Genomic DNA, 21,982 nt, shown 5'->3' on the forward strand with positions numbered 1-21,982 from the left:
AATCTCCATACTCCCCTCATTAAGGTCTGGAATATGGTCAGAAGAATAAAAGGTAAAGGGTCCACTAGCAGTGTTCAACACTTGAAAACTGACACTGATACACTAACATCCAAAAAGGACATAGCTAAGAAGCTGGCAGCGACAATTAGTAAAAATTCATCATCTACCAACTATGACCCCAAAATCAGCAGGAAGCAATGATTCTGAATTTCAGATCCGATAATTCTGAAGATTTTAATGAATCGTTTTCCTTAAGTGAACTGCAAGAGGTTCTACATAAAGCTAATGATACAGCATCTGGGCCAGATGATATCCATTATCAATTATTGAAACATCTACCTGAGTCATCTCTTTTAACCCCTTGTACATTTTCAATTATATTTGGGAATCGGGTAGTTTCCCTTCTCTTGGCATGAGGCTACTATCATTCCTGTGCCAAAACCAGGGAAAGATCACTCGAATACTTCTAATTACCGTCCAATAGCTTTAACAAGTTGCATCTGTAAAACCTTGGAACGAATGATCAACAGGCGTCCTGTCTGGTATTTGTAATCTAATAATCTGGTAACTGATATTCAGTCTGGTTTCAGACATCAGAGGAGCACCATTGATCATCTCGTTAGATTAAAGTCATTTGTACACAACGGTTTTATTAAAAAGCAACATGTTGTATCAATCTTTTTTGATTTAGATAAGGCATACGATACAACATGGAAATATGGCATTTTAAGAGATCTCCATAATATGGGTCTTTGTGGACGTATGCCTGATTTAATTACACGCTTTTTAGAAGATAGACAATTTTAAAAGTTCAAGTGAGCTCCACATTATCTGAGGTATATGATCAGGAAATGGGCGTCCCTCAGGGTAGTATTTTATCAGTGACACTTTTTAGCATAAAAATAAATAGCCTTCCAAATGATTTAAATGATAATATTGATGGTTCGTTATTTGTTGATGATTTCAATGTATACTGAACCTAATTAAAAACTTCACAATCCTAAAATTTTAACATTTTGACCAGTTATCACTGTGGGCCCTTATTGTGTATTTAAACAGTAATGGCCGTGTATTGTCTTAAAAAAACACCCGTTTTTGTGCAGGTGAATCGATCAAAATCATGTGCACAGCACTATAGTGGCAAAAGTGTTTTTTCACGTGCAACTGGTCACGTGGCCATACTACCGCCTGTGTTTTCAGCCATACTTGTTAGCAGTCATTAACAAAAAAGAAAAACACAAGAAAACAAAAGTCTTTACGGTCATTTATCATGCCACGACTTTCAAATGTGCAACGTGAACGTGCCACCGGCATGTTGCAGACTGGAACAAGGACGATGGGTTGAAGTCGACGGAATGTTTATGATTTACAGACGCGTCTACAGCAAACGGGTACCACCGCTGATCGCCCGCGGCCAGGTCGACCACGTGTGACGTCACATGCAGGGGATCGTCAGATTCTCTTACGTCACTTCCGTAACCGATTTTTGACGGCTACATCAACTAGAAATGAACTGTTTAGGGGTAGACTGAGTGCGCAAACTGTTTGAAACCGTCTGAGAACTGCTCACCTTCAAGCACGACGACCATACTGCGGGTCGATTCTGACTCAATTACACAGACGTCAACGTCAATTGTGGGCACAGCGACACATACGATGGCCTCAGAGGAAATGGAATCAAGTCGTCTTCAGTGATGAATACCGATTTAATCTTCGAATTGCTGATGGTAGGGCGAGGGTGTTGAGGCGCCGTCATGAACGTTACGCCCAGTGTTGTGTTCAGGAAGTTGACAGATTTCGAGGCGGAAGTGTCATGGTGTGGGGTGCTTTCTGTGGCAATGCACGTTCCAGGCTTCTTGTAATCCGTGGCAACCGCAACGCTGCTGCTTACCGAGACCAGGTACTGGCACCAGAACTTCTGGCTTTTATGGCAGCGCATGGGCCCGGTTTGATGTTCCAACACGACAATGCCAGACCCCACGCAGCAAATTTGACAAGGAATTTCCTTCAGAATGCGGGAGTCAACGTCATGGACTGGTCGTCAAAGTCTCACGACCTCAATCCCATCGAACACGTCTGGGATGCTCTTGGCAGAAGTCTGCGCATTCTCCAGAACCAACCACAGAATTTGCAAGATCTTGGCACCATTTTGCCACAACAATGGCGTCGTCTTCCCAAACAAGTGTTAAAACCTGATGTAAAAGATTTGAAGGCAAGATGTCTGAAAGCACTTGATATCCTTAAGGTGGTATCAAATGCTAAATGGGGTGGATACCAACAAATTCTGTTACATAAAAACATTGATTCGGTCCAAACTTGGTTACTGCTGTTTCATATAGGGTTCAGCCAGTAAATCGTACATTAAAGAGCTTAACATCATTAACCATCAAGGTCTAAGATTGTGTCTGGGGTCATTAAGAACTTCCTCTGTTGAAAGTTTATATGTTGAAGCTAATGAACCTTGTCTTGATAGCAGAAGTATAAAACTGGAACTGCAATACGTAACAAATCTTCATTCGAATCCATCCAATCCGGTATTTAACATTGTTTTTAATCCCCCTTATCAGACTTTGTATGACAAGAAACCTAATTCAATTCCTCAACTTGGTATTCGTATTCAACACATTACAGATGCAGATCTAAATATTTCTTCCATTGCAACATATAAACTACCTGAAGTGCCACCATGGCAGTCAATACAGCCTAATGTCAATTTGGAGTTAACAAACTTGAAAAAGGCATATACGAACAATTCATCATATCAACAAGCATTCCATGAACTTAAACATCAATATAATGGATACACAAGTATATACACTGGAGAATCCAAAAATAATGAGAAGGCGTCAGCTGCAGGTGTCACGCATGATAGTATTCTATCAGTACGATTAACTGATGGAAGTTCACTTTTTACAGCAGAGGCTAAGGCTTTACCCATTAGCCTTGCAACTAATTGAATTTTCGAAAGAGACCACTTTTATCATTTTTTTCTGATAATTTATCCTGTTTACAGGCAATCAACAACCGTAAAACTGACTATCTCTTTCTAGTTGAAAGTCACTTGAATTTGTCCGTGGCTAATAATGACAAAATATTGTGTTGGCTCCCCAGGCATGTTGGAATCAGTGGAAATACTAAAGCAGATTCTGCAGCTAAAGCTGCTTTTGGGAAATCCTTCTCGGTTGGTACTTTCCCATATGCTGACCTAAAACCTGCTATTTTCCAATATGTTGGCAATATGTGGCAGCAAAGTTGGAATAAACAAGTATCGAATAAGCTCCTTGCCATACAACCCTACTGGATTAAGTTGTCAGGATGAATTTGTTATCCGACGGTGTCGTATTGGACACAGTCATTTGACTCATTCCTTTTTATTGGAGGAAGAGGATATCCCCCTCAATGTATTCCTTGCCATAGTCCCTTGACTATCAAGCACTTTTGTTGGAATGTGTTGATTTTGTACTTATTCGTCAACGCTTTTATACTGTTCAAACTATTTCTGAACTTTTCAATGCTGTTTTTAACCACTTAGTTTTAGCCTTTTTGAAAGAAATCAAAGTGTATGACAAGATGTAGATTTTAAATTTTGAATGTCAGTTTTTACAGTTAACTGTGATAAGGGACTGAAAATTTACTGATCGTCGTAATCACTTTTGAATAATGTTGACTAAAGGAAATTGATTTCGTTTTTTTAGTTGCGAGTAGATGGAATTTTGCTGATGCGGCTTAAAGCAACTATTACTCACTCAGTCACTCACTCCCATCCACACAATCAATCCTCTGCCCTTTCACTAATCTCCTTTGGATATATCTCCTATCCCCACAACCCCACCACCATTACCAGAACCCCATTCTTCCCCTTTCTCCGCATCTATCCCCACAATCCCTGATCCCCTTTTCCCCTATCCACAAAAAGCTTCCTCCCACTTTTCACTGATCTCCTTCAGATTAATCTCCTTATCCCCACCACCCCTCTTTCCCTGAACTTTAGATAAATCTTCCCATCCACACAACCACTCCTCACCCTTTTCACTGATGTCCTTTGGATATATCTCCTATCCCCACAACTCCTCCTCCTCTTTCCCGGCTCTTATTTAGATAAATCTCCCTGTCACCACAGCCAGTCTTCTCCTGTTTCCTGATACCCTTTACATAAGTCTCCTTATCCCCCAAAACCCCTCCTTCCCTTATCTCATTGAATAAATCTACCTATCCCAACAACCCCTCCTCCCCTTTCCCGGATCTCATTTACACAAATCTCCCTATCCGCAAAACCCCTACTTCCCTAATCTCATTGAATAAATCTCCCTATCCGCAAAACCCCTACTTCCCTAATCTCATTGAATAAATCTCCCTATCCGCAAAACCCCTCCACTCCTTTTCCCAGATCCACTTAAGATAAATATGCCCATTCCCACAACCTCTCCTCCCTTTAACACAGATCTGCTTGGATCCATCTCCCTATCCCCACAACCCCTCCTCCTCTTTCCCGGATCTCATTAAGATAAATCTCCCTTTCCGCCAAACCCCTCCTCTCCTTTTCCCGGAAACCCTTTAGATAAGTCTCCTTATCGCCACAACCCGTCCTTCCCTGATCTTATTTGGAAAAAATCTCCCTATCCGCACAACCAATCCTCTGCAAACCCCTCCTACCCTTTTCCTTTCATCTGTCTCAGATAAATCTCCTTATGCCTACAGCCCCTCCTTCCATTGATCTGCTTTAGATAAATCTCCCAATCAGCAAAACAACTTCTCTACTCTTTCCCTTTCCCAACAACCCCTCCTTCCCTGTTCTCCTCGTTATCCGCACAATCCCTCCTTCCCTGATATCATTTGGATAAGTCTTCCTATATGCAACACCCCCCACCCCCAGTATACTCAAAAACAACTGTAAACGGAAAGTACATATTGTTAATCAACTTTGTAATTGCATTTGTTTGTTTGTTTGTTTGTTTGTTTGTTTGTTGTTTACTGCCGCAAAACTCCAAATATATGACGGCTGTCTGTAAATAATCGAGTCTGGACCAAACTTGTATGAAAGGGACATGCATTCAGTGCAGGTATGTTAGTTAGTTGGTTGGTTTATTATTTAACGCCGCACTCAGCAATATTCCAGCAAAATGACGGCGGTCTGTAAATAATCGAGTATGGACCAGACAATCCAGTGATTGATATCATAAGCATCGATCCACTCTGAAGACCTATTCTAACCCGGATCTTCACGGGTCCAGTGCAGGTATGATGCAATAGTCACTTGTAATTACTACCAATTAAAAAAACATGATGATAATGGCAAACTGAAGCTAATAAGTATATTCAGCTGGATTATGATGCCAGTTAAAAAGTCACTAGTTGAAGATATTTTATGTGAGCTTCTATAATCCATTGTGTATCTTATAGAATCGTAGAATTTAATGTAGATTATTTAAATGTTTTTTTAAGGATTTGTCAATATGAACATCACAGGTAGTGAATATATGATATAAGCTTGTGTTATTATTCAGCGTGAAACCTGAAACGGTTTGAATAGCTCCGGCACACACTGCTTTTCTTAAAAGGGTTTGTCACCAACCCCAAATTCGTTTACCATCAACCACTTTTCAAGATGCTTTGTTGTTTTTACTGGAGTATAAACGCAGTACTAGAAACCTTCCAGATACCTTCAGCAACCTTCAAATTTCTTGGTATTTTCAAGATACTTTTTGTATGTGTTTCATACGTATGTGTTTTTGGAAGGTTTCCAGAAGGTTCCCAACGGTATCCGGGCCGGATCCAAAATTGGAAGGTATCCAGAAGGTTTCCGGAAGACGGAAACCTACACTTTTTTTGCTGTGAGTATAAATAATGCCAAAGTTAAATGTTTCTTCGTGGACATCTTAAAGTTGAGATGCTAATTACAAAGTGTCAGATTAGGTACTAAATGTTCATTCATATTTTCTGCATGCCTCAGTACTGCAAACAAAGAGCCCCCTTTGAAGAAATTGTAGATACATTTCAATAATTAAAGTCACATGCTATATATTTGTAACTGTGTAAATCATACAAAATGCACATATAATGTATGTGATGAGATTTCCCTTAGATTGGAATTCAGTTGGGGGAGGTAACATCAAGGCGTATAGTGGAAGGAATGAGTATTTCATCACTTGTGTTTCTTTAGGAAGCATTAGGAGTTGGGGTACACAGTAAGGATATGATATATGGATGAACAACTTTATAATAAGGAGCAATGTTTTCGTGTAGGTGATTACAGTGTTAGAACCTACACCAAAACATTGCTCCTAATTGTAATAAAGTTCATCCATATATCTTATCCTTATTCTTGTTTCTGTTTCAGAAATGCCACAGAAGAAAAAGTGGAGGAAGGTGCAGGCCATGAAGCGACGGATGGAAGAGAAGCACCTGAGGGAGCAACAACGACAGATGGAGGAGAAGCACCTGAGGGAGCAACAACGACAGATGGAAGAGAAGCACCTGAGGGAGCAACAACGACAGATGGAGGAGAAGCACCTGAGGGAGCAACAACGACAGATGGAGGAGAAGCACCTGAGGGAGCAACAACGACAGATGGAGGAGAAGCACCTGAGGGAGCAACAACGGCAGATGGAAGAGAAGCACCTGAGGGAGCAACAACGACAGATGGGGGAGAAGCACCTGAGGGAGCAACAACGACAGATGGAAGAGAAGCACCTGAGGGAGCAACAACGACAGATGGAGGAGAAGCATCTGAGGGAGCAACAACGACAGATGGAGGAGAAGCTCCTGAGGGAGCAACAACGACAGATGGAGGAGAAGCACCTGAGGGAGCAACAACGACAGATGGAGGAAAAGCACCTGAGGGAGCAACGACAGATGGAGGAGAAGCACCTGAGGGAGCAACAACGACAGATGGAGGAGAAGCACCTGAGGGAGCAACGACAGATGGAGGAGAAGCACCTGAGGGAGCAACAACGACAGATGGAGGAGAAGCACCTGAGGGAGCAACAACGACAGATGGAGGAGAAGCATCTGAGGGAGCAACAACGACAGATGGAGGAGAAGCACCTGAGGGAGCAACAACGACAGATGGAGGAGAAGCACCTGAGGGAGCAACAACGACAGATGGAAGAGAAGCACCTGAGGGAGCAACAACGACAGATGGAGGAGAAGCACCTGAGGGAGCAACAACGACAGATGGAAGAGAAGCACCTGAGGGAGCAACAACGACAGATGGAGGAGAAGCACCTGAGGGAGCAACAACGACAGATGGAAGAGAAGCACCTGAGGGAGCAACGACAGATGGAAGAGAAGCACTTGAGGGAGCAACAACGACAGATGGAGGAGAAGCACCTGAGGGAGCAACAACGACAGATGGAGGAGAAGCACCTGAGGGAGCAACGACAGATGGAGGAGAAGCACCTGAGGGAGCAACAACGACAGATGGAGGAGAAGCACCTGAGGGAGCAACAACGACAGATGGAGGAGAAGCACCTGAGGGAGCAACAACGACAGATGGAGGAGAAGCACCTGAGGGAGCAACAACGACAGATGGAGGAGAAGCATCTGAGGGAGCAACAACGACAGATGGAGGAGAAGCACCTGAGGGAGCAACAACGACAGATGGAGGAGAAGCACCTGAGGGAGCAACGACAGATGGAAGAGAAGCACCTGAGGGAGCAACAACGACAGATGGAGGAGAAGCACCTGAGGGAGTAACAACGACAGATGGAGGAGAAGCACCTGAGGGAGCAACGACAGATGGAGGAGAAGCACCTGAGGGAGCAACAACGACAGATGGAGGAGAAGCACCTGAGGGAGCAACGACAGATGGAAGAGAAGCACCTGAGGGAGCAACAACGACAGATGGAGGAGAAGCACCTGAGGGAGCAACAACGACAGATGGGGGAGAAGCATCTGAGGGTGCAACAACGACAGATGGAGGAGAAGCACCTGAGGGAGCAACAACGACAGATGGAGGAGAAGCACCTGAGGGAGCAACGACAGATGGAAGAGAAGCACCTGAGGGAGCAACAACGACAGATGGAGGAGAAGCACCTGAGGGAGCAACAACGACAGATGGAAGAGAAGCACCTGAGGGAGCAACAACGACAGATGGAGGAGAAGCACCTGGGGGAGCAACAACGACAGATGGAGGAGAAGCACCTGAGGGAGCAACAACGACAGATGGAGGAGAAGCACCTGAGGGAGCAACAACGACAGATGGAAGAGAAGCACCTGAGGGAGCAACAACGACAGATGGAGGAGAAGCACCTGGGGGAGCAACAACGACAGATGGAGGAGAAGCACTTGAGGGAGCAACGACAGATGGAAGAGAAGCACTTGAGGGAGCAACAACGACAGATGGAGGAGAAGCACCTGGGGGAGCAACAACGACAGATGGAGGAGAAGCACCTGAGGGAGCAACAACGACAGATGGAGGAGAAGCACCTGAGGGAGCAACAACGACAGATGGAGGAGAAGCACCTGAGGGAGCAACAACGACAGATGGAGGAGAAGCACCTGAGGGAGCAACAACGACAGATGGAGGAGTATCGCCTCCCTAAAAATGATGCCGAGGATGGCAGCCTCGTTAAAACCTGTTGTGAAACCACAAACTCATATACTTGCAACTGAAACTATGCCTGACCCAATGCCTAGCCCAACGCCTGAAACTATGCCTGACTGAACGCCTGAAACTATGCCTGACCCCATGCTTGAAACTATGCACGACACTATGCCTGACCAAACGCCTGAAACTAAGCCTGACCTAACGCCTGACCCAATGCCTGACACTATGCCTTACTCAATGCCTGACCCAATGCCTGACCCAACGCCTGACCCAATGCCTGACACTATGCCTTACTCAATGCCTGACCCAATGCCTGAACCTATGCCTGACCCAATGCCTGAAACTATGCCTGACCCAAAGCCTGAACCTTTGCCTTACCCAAAGCCTGAAACTATACCCGACCGAACGCCTCGAATAGTACACATTACGTTGCTAGAAACGGTTGAAGCGCACATAAAAGTTTTTACACGTTGCCGTAAAGGTTTCTTATCTTATTTAGGGAGAGAGAGAGACTTAAGACACATATATGTACATACAGTGAAGTAAAGTTACAGAAGTAAAATAAAACATAAAACATAAAACATAAAACAATACTTTTCTAAAACTGATTGTACAAACTTGACTAGGCAATTTTGCTTAACACTAAGTACATAACCTTTCCCCTCGAGAGGTATAATGGTACTTTTCCAGTCAATGTAAACCAAAGTTACAACATCTAAATCTTAATCTTAATTTTAAAGAAATAAGTATTGGTAAAGAAAGACAATGAACTCTCAATATGTCGAAGTGACTTGTACCTTTTATTAGTATACGAATCTGATAAATTGTCAATGTACTCACACCATGTTTGCCTTAGATTATCTAAAGGACGAAGCTTAAACCATATATATATATACTGACATCAAGAGACACCAGCCAGCCATGAACTGTGACCAGGGAACCTATTTGCCTAGCGCTTGTGACTTATTGTTTTTGATCTTTGTGAGCGCTAATCATCTAGTTGGCTTCCATTTGCCGATTGCTATTTCCATTCTTTCACCTATCAGTGCCAATTACCCCCGCCTCCCGTTTGCCCATTGTACATTGCCTATTACCTGTCAATGATAACATCAATCTCATTAAAATCAGACCTTACTTCTAGCTTCTGCTGAACAAAGATCTGAGGACATCCCATTACGGGTCACGTCAGACCGACCTTGCGCGAACTTTGACCGACCAATGGAATGACCAATCAGAAGGCAGCTTTCTCGTGCTTTACGGCACTAATTTCAAATTGGCGACTTCGCTTCGAAACATATTTTGACAAATTCCGATTAAAAATTCGAAACCTGAACAAAAATCATTCTGGAATGGCTAATAGATGGTCTACATTGTAAGGAATAAGTCGTTAAACCCGTAACTATCGTTCGGTATACCCCATGTTAAAGTTTTCGAGGTTGTATGATTAGAAATCACATTCCGACTGTCACTTTCATAATCTGGTAAGCGACGCACTGATTGGTCGGATGAAAGGTCGGTCTGACGTGACCCCTAATGGGATGTCCTCAGATCTTTGTTTAGCGGTAGCGAGAACTAAGATCTGATTTTAATGAGATTGTAATAACTTAAGTGCTGGCTTCCATCCTATCTAAAGAAGTTGACATCCATAAATTCTCTTCCTTATGTATATAGTCTTTGTTTAGTCTCCATGTTTAAACAGTTGCATAAATAACTTAGAATCACCAACATCTTGAGAACGTCACACATAACCAAAACCAAACTGGAAGAGAATAGCCTTGATATAATTATCCCTTGTTGTTCGACCTGATTCATCAAGAGATTTTACCATAAGATAACACTGGTGGGGTAGTCTGAATGAATCTGGATGAATTAGTCTACATTCAATATTTTACCGCCCTTGACATGTAAGTGAAGTTCACTGGCAATCTCCCACATTCACTTAGAGCCATGATGTTGTTTCCATCTTTACCAACTCTTAAGTACCAGGGGCGGTCGGGTAGCCTAGTGGTTAAACTTTCGCTCGTCACGCCCTTGACATGTAAGTGAAGTTCACTGGTAATCTCCCACATTCACCTAGAGCCATTGATGTTGTTTACATCTTTACCAACTCTTAAGTACCAGGGCCGGTCGGGTAGCCTAGTGGTTAAAGCGTTCGCTCGTCACGCCGAAGACCCGGGTTCGATTCCCGACATGGGTACAATGTGTGAAGCCCATTTCTGGTGCCCCCCGCCGTGATATTGCTGGAATATTGCTAAAAGCGGCGTAAAACCAAACTGACCCACTCACCCACCTTAAGTACCATCTTGGTTTGGTACATACTTTGTGTGGAAGTCTGTTTTGCGACAGCACTATGTTCCCCACACATCAGATCCGTAGCAAAGAATTGAAAGACTAATTGCATAACTAGTTTGAAGAGAACATCACTTGAAATACCACCAATAGTTCTGCGAAAGGAGTACTAGTACATACACATTACAGCTATGTGGACCCGTGAAGATTCCGGGGTAGAATAGGCCTTCGGGTCTTTTACTTGCAGTAAAAGGCGATTAACGCTACAAACACACACATCCAGAACACACAACACATATACAAGGATATGATGACTAAAACAGCCACCAGTGCAACTCATTCTTAAAAAAGTGAAACCTAATATGTATGTCTTCATGCATCAAGAGAATATCAAATTTGTGTCGGACACTTAAATATCCATACAACATAGGTCTGTGTTTGTTTGTTGTTTAACGCCTCACTCAGCAATATTCCAGCTATATGATGGCGGTCTGTAAATAATCGAGTCTGGAGCACCCCGTGAAAATCCGGGGTAGAATAGGTCTTCAGCAACCCATGCTTGCCGTAAAAGGTGACTATGCTTGTCGTAAAAGGCCACTAACGGGATCGGGTGGTCAGGCTCGCTGACTTGGTTGATACATGTCATCGATCCCAATTGCGTGATGTCAATCACTGGATTGTCTGGTCCTGACTCGATTATTTACAGACCGCCGTCATTTAGCTGGAATATTGCTGAGTGTGGCGTGCGGCGATTGTCCAGTTTTATGTATTTGGTTAAATAGTAAAGTACCTAGTTTCAGAGTATTGGCTTTTGACGACTTTATAAAATCAGTAGCAATGCCATCAGTTCCTGGAAATGTATTATTTCTTAATTGATCAATGTTAAGAGTTCACTTCGTGCTGTGTGATGCCATCATCCAAACAGCCTTAATACAATGCAACAACCCTGGTGTTGATGTCTCACAGAGGCGTAATATCAACAAACAAACATACAAAACAAAATTTTGCCTGTGATGTTAAACCATGATCAAAGAGAGCATCAGAGGGAAAAACAATGCCTAAATACCTATAGAATGAAACAACTTCTTACTGTTGACCTTCATAATACCCTCTTTCGTAATTTTTTAAAGGACTTCAATATCTAAAAACAGTGATCTTACTTTCATTTAGATTAACCCCATACCGGTCTGTCTGTAGAATGAATCTAAGCCACCTGACCACATCTTCCGTCACTGGAAGGCTTTGTCAGGCATCCCGGATATAGTGTCCGCAAACAACATGTATTTTACCTTTTCCACCATTAGTTTCTAGAACTGCAAGAAGCTTCTTAAAGAAGATAATTAAAAGCTGTGAGCTTCAGATAAAACCTTGATGGGTAGCCAGATTACTCAACTATCCCAAGATGTAGGGGATACAAATTTGTTCTTATACTCTTTAAAACAAAGGTTACGGGATATGTATAGTCAAACCCGGCACGATAGTATATCTTCTCGTCTCTTTAGCCATTACAAGGATAGCAAGTCTGTTATAGAGCCAGAGAAGAATATAAGTATGATAGATGATACATCGCTTCTTAGGGCATTATGTAAATTCAAAGAGTCATTACACAATTTCAATGTAACTTGTAGACGTAGATGTGAAAAAAGGAACGTTGAAATGGGTATCTGTAAAAACTGCCAATTAGGAGAAATTGAGGATGAATTTCATGTTTTATTGGTATTATTATTCCAGATGAATTTCATGTTTTATTGGTATTATTATTCCAGTTATATCACTGCGTGTCAGCTTAATGTGGGAGGAAAGCCCGAAGTAATGTAGGTCTTAGTCGTTTACCACTTCGGTGAAACCCAAGAGCACGGGTATGATGCTGACAAATCTAGAAACATAATCGCGGCGAACCGGGATTCGAACCCACAATCATAGGTTTCTGGGGTGCCCAAGGGACGCAACTCTGCACAGCGAATCTCGGCGCCTTAGACGACTGAGCTACCCGTGCCCCCCATGTATTTGGTTAAATAGTAAAGTACCTAGTTTCCGAGTATTGGCTTTTGACGACATTATAAATTCTATAGCAATACCATCAGTTCCTGGAAATGTATTATTTCTTAATTGATCAGTGTTAGAGTTCCCTTCGTGCTGTGTGATGCCATCATCCAAACAGCCTAAATACATTGCAACAACCCTGGTGTTGATGTCTCACAGAGGTGTAACATCTCAGATGGCTCACAAGTAAGTAGTGATGAGAAGCGACCGACCCAGTCATTTGCACTAAAAAGAGGAGGTAATTTTATCCTTTTTAACAGATTTCACTAATTTCAAAAACAATGTTTGGGGTCATTACTAGCCCCGACAAGCTTTTTTCTCACAATTGCAATAATGATTTTTTTCGGCTGAAAGTAATATTGAATAAAACGGATCCGTTTGTATTCCTAAAGATAGGATGAAAACCAACCCTTATATTTAAAAAAAACTATGTCGAAGTGAATGCGCTGTGTTAACGCTGACATTTCTCTTAAAGAACATTATCTTAAAAAGACTGCTGTGCAGTCGAAATTGTTAAATATCTGATAATCATCAAATATTGATAGAAAGTCATTTTTTTATGTGGTGATTTTAATAGCCACAATGAAATTTGGGGAAGTGTTGTCCGATCGATTAAAAAAACAATGCTTGATTTTGTTCAACAAATTGGTAAACCTGACACAATCAGAACATGATTGTAATAGGATTTAACTGTTTTTAATGTTCTGTGGTCACATCATCTGCCATTGTACTGCCTGGAGTACAGTCCAACAAAATGCGGCTGCTTCTCTGCGGTATTAATTAAATCTTCTAGCAGGTATTATTTCAAAATTAATTTCGCTTATGCGTTGTTGTTGTTGTTAATGACAGATGTATGGCAGATATTTCCTTTTCAAACTACAGTCAACTACGGTTATAACGAACTCGAAGGGATCACTAATATAAACTCTCGTTATATCAGTAGTTCGTTGTAAGCATATGTACAGCAAGTATACGGCAAATGGCCGGGACCCAAACTTAAGTTCGTTATATCCGCCGGTTCGTTATAAGCGTGTTCGTTATAAACGTGGTTTCTTGTATTTCAAAGATATATATATACTCACTATTATCTATCTATTCAGTCGTATAACTACTACTACTACTACTACTACTACTACTACTACTACTACTACTACTACTGTAACTACAACTGTAACTACTGCTACTATAGCTACTACTACCGTGAAGACCCGGGTTAGAATACTACTACTGTAACTACGACTGTAACTACTGCCACTACAGCTACTACTACTACTACTACCACTACTACTACTACTACTACTACTACCGTGAAGACCCGGGTTAGAATTTGTCTTCAGCAACCCATGCTTGTCTTTCGTAAGTGTGCTATTCCAAACCTGCACTATGCACACGCCTAACAGCAGCACTGTTGTGATATAAAACAAACTGCAATGTCCTTCTGTCAACATGGCGTCAGTCAACGATTACGGGTGTCAATTTCAGTTGGCCTAGAAAATCGGACGGACTCGCTATTTCAAGGCCAGCGAACTGTTCCATAACCCGATACTAGCGCTAAGGCGATTGTTGCTCCTATAAGTCAACATAGACGTATGACAGTCGTAGTGCTACGGTCAAATTTTAGAACGGGGCCCAGGTCGGACATGTTTGTTTGTTTGTTGTTTAACCCCGCACTGAGCAATATTCCAGCTATATGACGGCGGTCTGTAAATAATCGAGTCTGGACCAGACAGTCCAGTGACTGACATCATGAGCATCGAACCGAGCAATTGGGATACGATGACATGCATCAACCAAGTTAGTGAGCCTGACCACCTGATCCTGTTAGTCGCCTCTTTAGATAATCATAGTCGCCTTTTACGGCAAGCATGGGTTACTGAAGACCTACTCTACCCCGGATCTTCACGGGTAGGGTCGGACATGTGCACGCGGTAGTAACTTTAAACATGTTATATATGCTCATGTTGAGCGCATGCCCCACTGTCTAATACTATGAGTGAGTGAGTGAGTTCGGTTTAAGGCCGTTTTTAACAGTATTCCAGTTAAATCACGGCGCGTCAGCTTAATATGGGAGGAAAGCCCGAAGTGATGCAGGTCTCAGACGTTTACCACTTCGTTGAAATCCACGAGCACGGGTATGGAAACATAAGCGCTGCGAACCGGGATTGGAACCCATAATCATAGGTTTCTGCACAGCGAATCGCGGCGCCTTAGACGACTGGGCCACCCGTACCCGCGTGTAATACTATGAGTGCCTAATAAATGTGATTACAATTTGCTATGGTCAACAGCACCTTAACTATATCTGTGATCAAACTCGGTACATGATATTTTAGGACAAGAAAAAAAAGGAAAACAAACACAGAAGATCAATCATTGTGGTGATGATGATGATGATGATGATGATGATGATGATGGTCGTCGTGGTGGTGGTGTGACAAGTTTAGTACGTCCGACATCTGATTAAAATATAACACGTTCTTGCAGTGTGAAGCATTCATGGTTCCTCTTACAATGTAAGAGGCGACTAACGGGATCGGGTGGTCAGGCTCGCAGACTTAGCAGATGCATGTCATCGTATCCCACTTGCGTGGATCGATGCTCATGATATCAATCACTGAATTGTCTGGTCCAGACTTGATTATTTACAGACAGCCGTCATATAGCTGGAATATTGCTGGGTGCGGCGTTAAACAACAAACAAACAAACGCCATGTAAAAGATTCCACTCGGCACAGCGTTTACTTCCCTTTTGATATATCTTTCTCCATCTAGGGCGTTACAAAGATGGCGTATATGACGAAGCCAGCAATAATCATCTAACCAAACGCAATATAATTGTGTCATCGATGTTCCGTCTATGTTCACAACGGCCTGTAAATAACCGAGTCTGGACCAGACAAACCACTTTCTGAGAGATCAGGGGGCACGGGTGGCCCAGTCGTCTAAGGCGCCGAGATTCGCTGTGTAGAGTTGCGTACCTTGGGCACGCCAGAAACCTATGCTTGTGGGTTCGAATCCCGGTTCACCCCGATTATGTTTCTAGGTTTGTCAGCATCATACCCGTGCTCGTGGGTTTCACCGAAGTGGTAAACGTCTGAGACCTGCATCACTTGGGGCTTTCCTCCCACATTAAGCTGACACGCCGCGATATGACTGGAATACTGTTAAAAGCGGCGTTAAACCCAACTCAGTCACTCACTGAGAGATGAAGAAGCAATCAATGTCGCAGCCGCACAATAACACCAGTCAGACAAGTCCCACGGACTGGTCACCCCTTTCAATTAAGTCGACTCTTACAACAAGCATAGGTCACTGCATGGGGTCCAATTCTACCCGGAAACCCCAGAATGAGCTATCAATTGAACACTTGGTGTGTGGTAAGGTCTGTTCCTGACAAGGATATCTTATACAGGAAACCATATCAGAGAACAGTGGTCATTCCTTTTCCGGCGTTGAGAGGTTCTCAATGAGAGCCTTCCCTTCAACACCACACCGCTCTTATTCCACCCATTCGGCCATACTCGGTAGTTTCCGTGATGTACCGAGGAGACAAAGGCATTCGTCACCACTCGCCCCTATCCGTAACCTGCAAGAAGACTCGTCCCCCTATCGATGAATGTTATGTGCGAAAATACGACAAACCAATGAAAATGCGCGTATGATTTCAAGTTCTTCAGTCAAAGAATCCCTCTGGAAATCTTTTGATTTTACATATGTCTTGCATCTAAAAATATACCCAAGACACAGCTAAATGTGTTCAATCATACTGTATAATTCCGCATGTCCCGATGTGCTTTTAATTGCATCTGAAATATATACAATTTAAGGAGAAATACATGTGAACCATTACGCAACGAGTTGACAATTGTTTCAGGTATACCCGTCTGCACTAAGACGGAACCCGGTCGCAAAAATAGCCATGAGAGGGGCACGAGTCGCTATTTGGGTGGTCCCGGAATAACACGAGTTGGTCACGAATGACAATGATTGAGCACACGTTTCCACACGTTTCCCGTTTAATGATCAATCATCAATATGTGAAACATGCACCGCATATCGCCAGATTCTGTTTCTACTATTTATCGACATACTAAATTACTTATGGTGAGGTGAAATTGGGTTTAACGTCGCGTCTAAAATTATTGCACTTATATAGCGACGTGCATGTACGTGTGTGTGTGTACTAGTCCGGAGTAATGCCGATTTATAGTGCTAGCTCACTGGGATACCATGCCGCAGTTTAACATGAATACCCCACTCACACACAGTATACTGACTCCGAGCCGACCAGTCCTTGTTTTAGCCCCTTAATGCCGAGCGCAAGACAGGGTAACAACAAGTACCATCTTATAACGTCTTTTGGTATGACGCGGCCGGGGATCGAACCCTAGACCTTCCGCTCGCCGGGCGGACGCTCTACCATTAGACCACGGAGGCGGTCTTGAATTACTTATGGCTTGATCAGACGTTCATAACGGGAAGAAACAACAGAGTGGGAGTATCAATTGTTGTGAACCAGTGCAGTAATTACGTACAAAATTAAGTTGCACGAGGAAATATGCTTGGTAGTAAATAAAATCACGTGATAAGGGCGTGACATACACAACATCCGTGCGCGGAATGCATGCAATTATCACAATGATAGCAACCACACAAGGCTGTTGTTAATTTGAATTTCGTATATTATTTGGTAGCACTTACGTCTTTTACGTCGGATAAATAACATAATTCCTTCAGTTTTAAACCTGAAGGTGCAGACATCTACATAAGATTGTTACAGCTAATCCTCCACCTGCCATATATACTCTGTACCATGTTCATTATTTAGCCCTTCTTGACAACGGTATAGGGATCTATACCGAAACGACGCCGTAACAGTAAAATAAAGAAGCTGTTATCCACTTTGTCATCCTTTAACTTCTAAGAAATGCCTTTAAATTCATGTTTGTGCAGATTTTTAAATGAATGGTCTGTTCAGAAATATGCCCACAATCCAGAGGTGAGGATAAATGAATAGTTTGTTTTATGGAAAATACCATGACGTCAATTTTAGTGGTGTAAAGGTGCAACATTAATAGATTTTTGATGGAAATATGTTTGGTAGTAAATAAATAATGTGTTGGATACAGCTGGGGAAAACAGATTTTTCTTAACACACACACCCCAAGAAAAAGACCTGGTGTCAAAGTATGTCATACAAAACTTTATTACCACTCGAATCGTAATTCGGAACGACACACGCGTACGTATAATTACTAATCTCAACCCGTGAAGATCCGGGGTAGAATAGGTCTTCAGTAACCCATGCTTGCCGTAAAAGGCGACTATGCTTGTCGTAAAAGGCGACTAACGGGTTCGGGTGGTCAGGCTCGCTGACTTGGTTGATGCATGTCATCGTATCCCAATTGCATGGATCGATGCTGATGACGTCAATCACTGGATTGTCTGGTCCAGTCTCCATTATTTACAGATCGCCGTCATATAGCTGGAATATTGCTGAGTGCTAAACACAACTGAGTTATGTCCCTTTGTAAATATGCGGCCAACAGACAATAAATAACAACAAACTAATCTCAGTTTATGTTCCAATATTACATACATAGTGAACCAGTGACGGTGTGGCATGTTTATTTGAAAGTGTAAATAATAAACAAACAGGAAAAATGCTGTCTGGCATTAATAGATAAAACGTTGGAAACGGGGCAGTTGGATGAAATATCCAGAAAAAAATGGATTAAAAAAATAATATTATCAAAAGTAGTGAGTGAGTGAGTGAGTATGGTTTTTCGCCGCCTTCAGCAATAATCCAGCAATATCACGGTGGGGGACACCAGAAATTGGCTTCACACGATGAACCCACGTCGGGAATCGAACCCAGGTCCTTGGCGTGACGAGTGAACGCTTTAACCACTAGGCTACCCGACCGCCCCTTGTCAAAAGTAAATGAACCAACGTCCCCATTTATCAGATTCTGCCGGCACAGAAACACATCAGGGGCGGTGAGGTAGCCTAGTGGTTAAAGCGTTGGCTCGCCATGACGAAGACCCGGGTTCGATTCTCCACATGGGCACAATGCGTAAAGCTCATTTTCCGGTGTCCCCAGTCGTGATATTGCTGGAATATTGCTAAAAGCGGCGTAAAACCATACTCACTCAGAAACACAAAATAGTACTTTTTCTTTGAAGATTTATACAGTGGACTCAACATGGGTTTATGGGCTCTACAAATATTTTTGTTATTTCAGATTAAAACTAAAATAGATATATACATTGTGTTTTGTGGTGAAAGGTTTGTTTATTCTTATTACCGTGATCGATATATGTTTGTTTGTTTGTTTGTTGTTTAACCCCGCACTCAGCAATATTCCAACTATATGACGGCGATCTGTAAATAATCGAGTCTGGACCAGACAATTCAGTGATTAACATCATGAGCATCAATCCACGCAATTAGGATACGATGACATGTATCAACCAAGTCAGCGAGCCTGACCAACTGATCCCATTACGACAAGCACAGTTAATCGACTTTTATGGAAAGCATGGGTTTCTGAAGAACTATTCTACCCCGGACCTTTACGGGACCGTGAGAAATGTACATTAATAGTTTGAAAGGGGAAATGACGTGTAACATGCATGGTAACCTCTTGTTTGACCCCACTTCCCATATAAACATATTAAATCCACACCATACAGTTACCACTAAGAAGTTTGATGTCTACAGTTACAAAATTGCTTAAGTCATATAATCCTTATCATTTTTAATATTAGGTTTCAATAAATTAAATATGGTCATTCAGACATTTTGACTTTGGGTATACAGTATTCGATCACAGATGTTCAATTTCTTAATATGTGGTATTATGATAACTCTAATTATATCTATTTATACAAAATGACGTCACAATTAAAGTATATACTTTAAGTGTTCTCAACAGCACAAGTTGAAATATGTACAGACATGCGTGTCTATCTCTAAATTAAGTGACTCTGCGACCTGATGTAGCCTATATTAAATATTATACAATCTGTCATGTCTGTCTCCCTAAATAACAATCAACACTTAATGTTGACGGTCATGCATTCATCTAATAATAGGTATTACCGGTCATGAAGGTTTACGAGTAATATCACAACACAGGTGAATATATGGTCCGATCTCTGATTAATATAAAACAGGCTCCTTACAGGGACTTGCGGTGTGTGAAGCTTTAGGGTTTCTGTCACAATGCAAAAGATTTCACTCGACACAGCGGTTACTTCCCCTTTGTACATTTTTCTCCACAGAAGTCACGTAAAGCAGGTGTTAAGTTAGCCAGGTTTACAAATAACATTCGAGTGTCGTGCGAGCGGCGGTTGCGAATGAGAAAATGGCTGGGGGGTCGCAATCGTTTCAGAAAAGGTAAGGGCTTGTCCTTTTAGTTTTATGAATTAAAAGTGTCTAAATGTCTCTCCATAATCTGTGGCGTATCAGTCATGTACATCGTTTTCGTCTGCGGTATCTTCGCCCTGCCTCCCCGATTGGTACTATTTACGTGAGTACTTGCAACGAGTCGTGATGCGAGTGGTGTTCTGCCGATCGATGTGTTTGAATCACTCTAATGGTTGTGGGGCGTATATAGACATATGTATCTAGACTTCTGCTAGTTGACGGATGGTGCTGACGATACTATCTTACATGATGAACTGTTGAATTATTATTGATACCAATTAAAGTGTTTATAATTCATTAGGGGAGGTCGGTTGGCCTAGTGGTTAAAGCGTTGGCTCGTCACGTCAAAGACCCGGGTTCGATTCCCGACATGGGTACAATGTGTGAAGCCCATTTCTGGTGTCCCCCGCCGTGATATAGCTGCAATATTGCTAAAATCGGCGTAAAACCATACTCACTCACTTATAATTTATTAACTCATTTATGTATGTGACTATCAATGATCAGGAAGATCATGGTGTTGATTTCATGATGATGATGTTGATGATGATGATGATTATAATTTCTTAATTCATCCCTCAAATACAATTTTGTGAGAGTTTGTGTCATGTAAATATTATTATATACTGTGAAAGTGACTTTATTTGATGGTTAAATCATTCCATCATTTGTGTCATTGAGTCATTAAGTGAATCACAGCAGTCTGTAGATCTGCATAAAACACATGTGTATCAATATCCACTACAAATATACCATACCGTATTCAACGTAATAAGCGCCCCGCTCTAAAAAGCGCCCACGGCGACATTTGCTAACATATTGGCTATTGAACAATCCCAAATAGCACCCCTTCCGATTGAACAATGTACACACCACTTATTTATTCATGTATAATACGCACTCGTGTGTTATATGCACCCTTAATTATGGGCAATTAAATTCTGGAAAAATATATCTGTCATACATAAACACTTCAGGCTGTCAGCATAAACCACGAAATTTATCTTTCAACTCTGTTTTTTTCGCCAAAATAATATTCTAATAAGAGCCCCCTATTTCTAATTTTGAGAGGGCCCTGGGCGGTTATTATGTCGAATACGGTATATGCAAATTCGAAGTTATCTTTCCTGTACAGTGTTCTCATATGTTGCGCAGATCTTTTATTCCTGATTTGATACCTCTCTGTATGAAGATATTACGACCCTCAGAGGTCAAGCTCGTAAAACCTGACTGAACACTAGCCACCAAAACAAAATGAAGGATGCATTTTCAAGTCAAGCTTTCATTGTCACCCTGAAAGTCTTATGACTATTGAAAAATGCGAGTGAAACGACAGTGTGTGAAATACCCACAACATTAGAGGTAACTTTTATTATTCTCCATTCAGAACTGCCTGTGTGCATTCAATAATGCCACACAAAGGTCAGATATGCTGCTCTGAATGCTTCACTGAACCAAGCTTATTGGTCTATTAAAATACATGGTACAATAACATCTTGAAGTATTGAATCGGAGTGAAACGTGATGAGTATGCATAAACAGTTAAGGTGAGGTGAGGTGAAGTTGAGTTAAACGTCACATTCAAGATTATTGCACTTATATAGTGACGTGCATGCACATGTGTGTGTGCCTGTTTCTACTAGTCCGAACAAATGGTGGTTTATTGTGCTA

The 21,982-nt window shown here is 42.0% G+C and overlaps 1 protein-coding gene and 1 pseudogene across 1 annotated transcript in view; both read left to right on the top strand.

Annotated features, from left to right (window-relative positions):
• Positions 1-1,813: 1,813 nt before the first annotated feature.
• On the top strand, positions 1,814-8,613 carry LOC139448939 (involucrin-like; annotated as a pseudogene).
• Positions 8,614-20,201: 11,588 nt separating this feature from the next.
• The window catches only part of LOC139447688 (growth hormone-regulated TBC protein 1-like), a 37,351-nt gene continuing 35,570 nt past the window's right edge, over positions 20,202-21,982 (top strand). Inside the window, exon 1 of the mRNA XM_071229125.1 lies at positions 20,202-20,281. Coding sequence (XP_071085226.1) covers positions 20,250-20,281 — 32 coding nt within the window. The 5' untranslated portion in view covers positions 20,202-20,249. The remainder of the gene's footprint in view (positions 20,282-21,982) is intronic.

This window comes from Haliotis cracherodii, unplaced genomic scaffold (assembly GCF_022045235.1).
Source record: "Haliotis cracherodii isolate W230 unplaced genomic scaffold, xgHalCrac1.p SCAF_7, whole genome shotgun sequence".
In the NCBI taxonomy this organism is placed as follows: Eukaryota; Metazoa; Mollusca; class Gastropoda; order Lepetellida; family Haliotidae; genus Haliotis; species Haliotis cracherodii.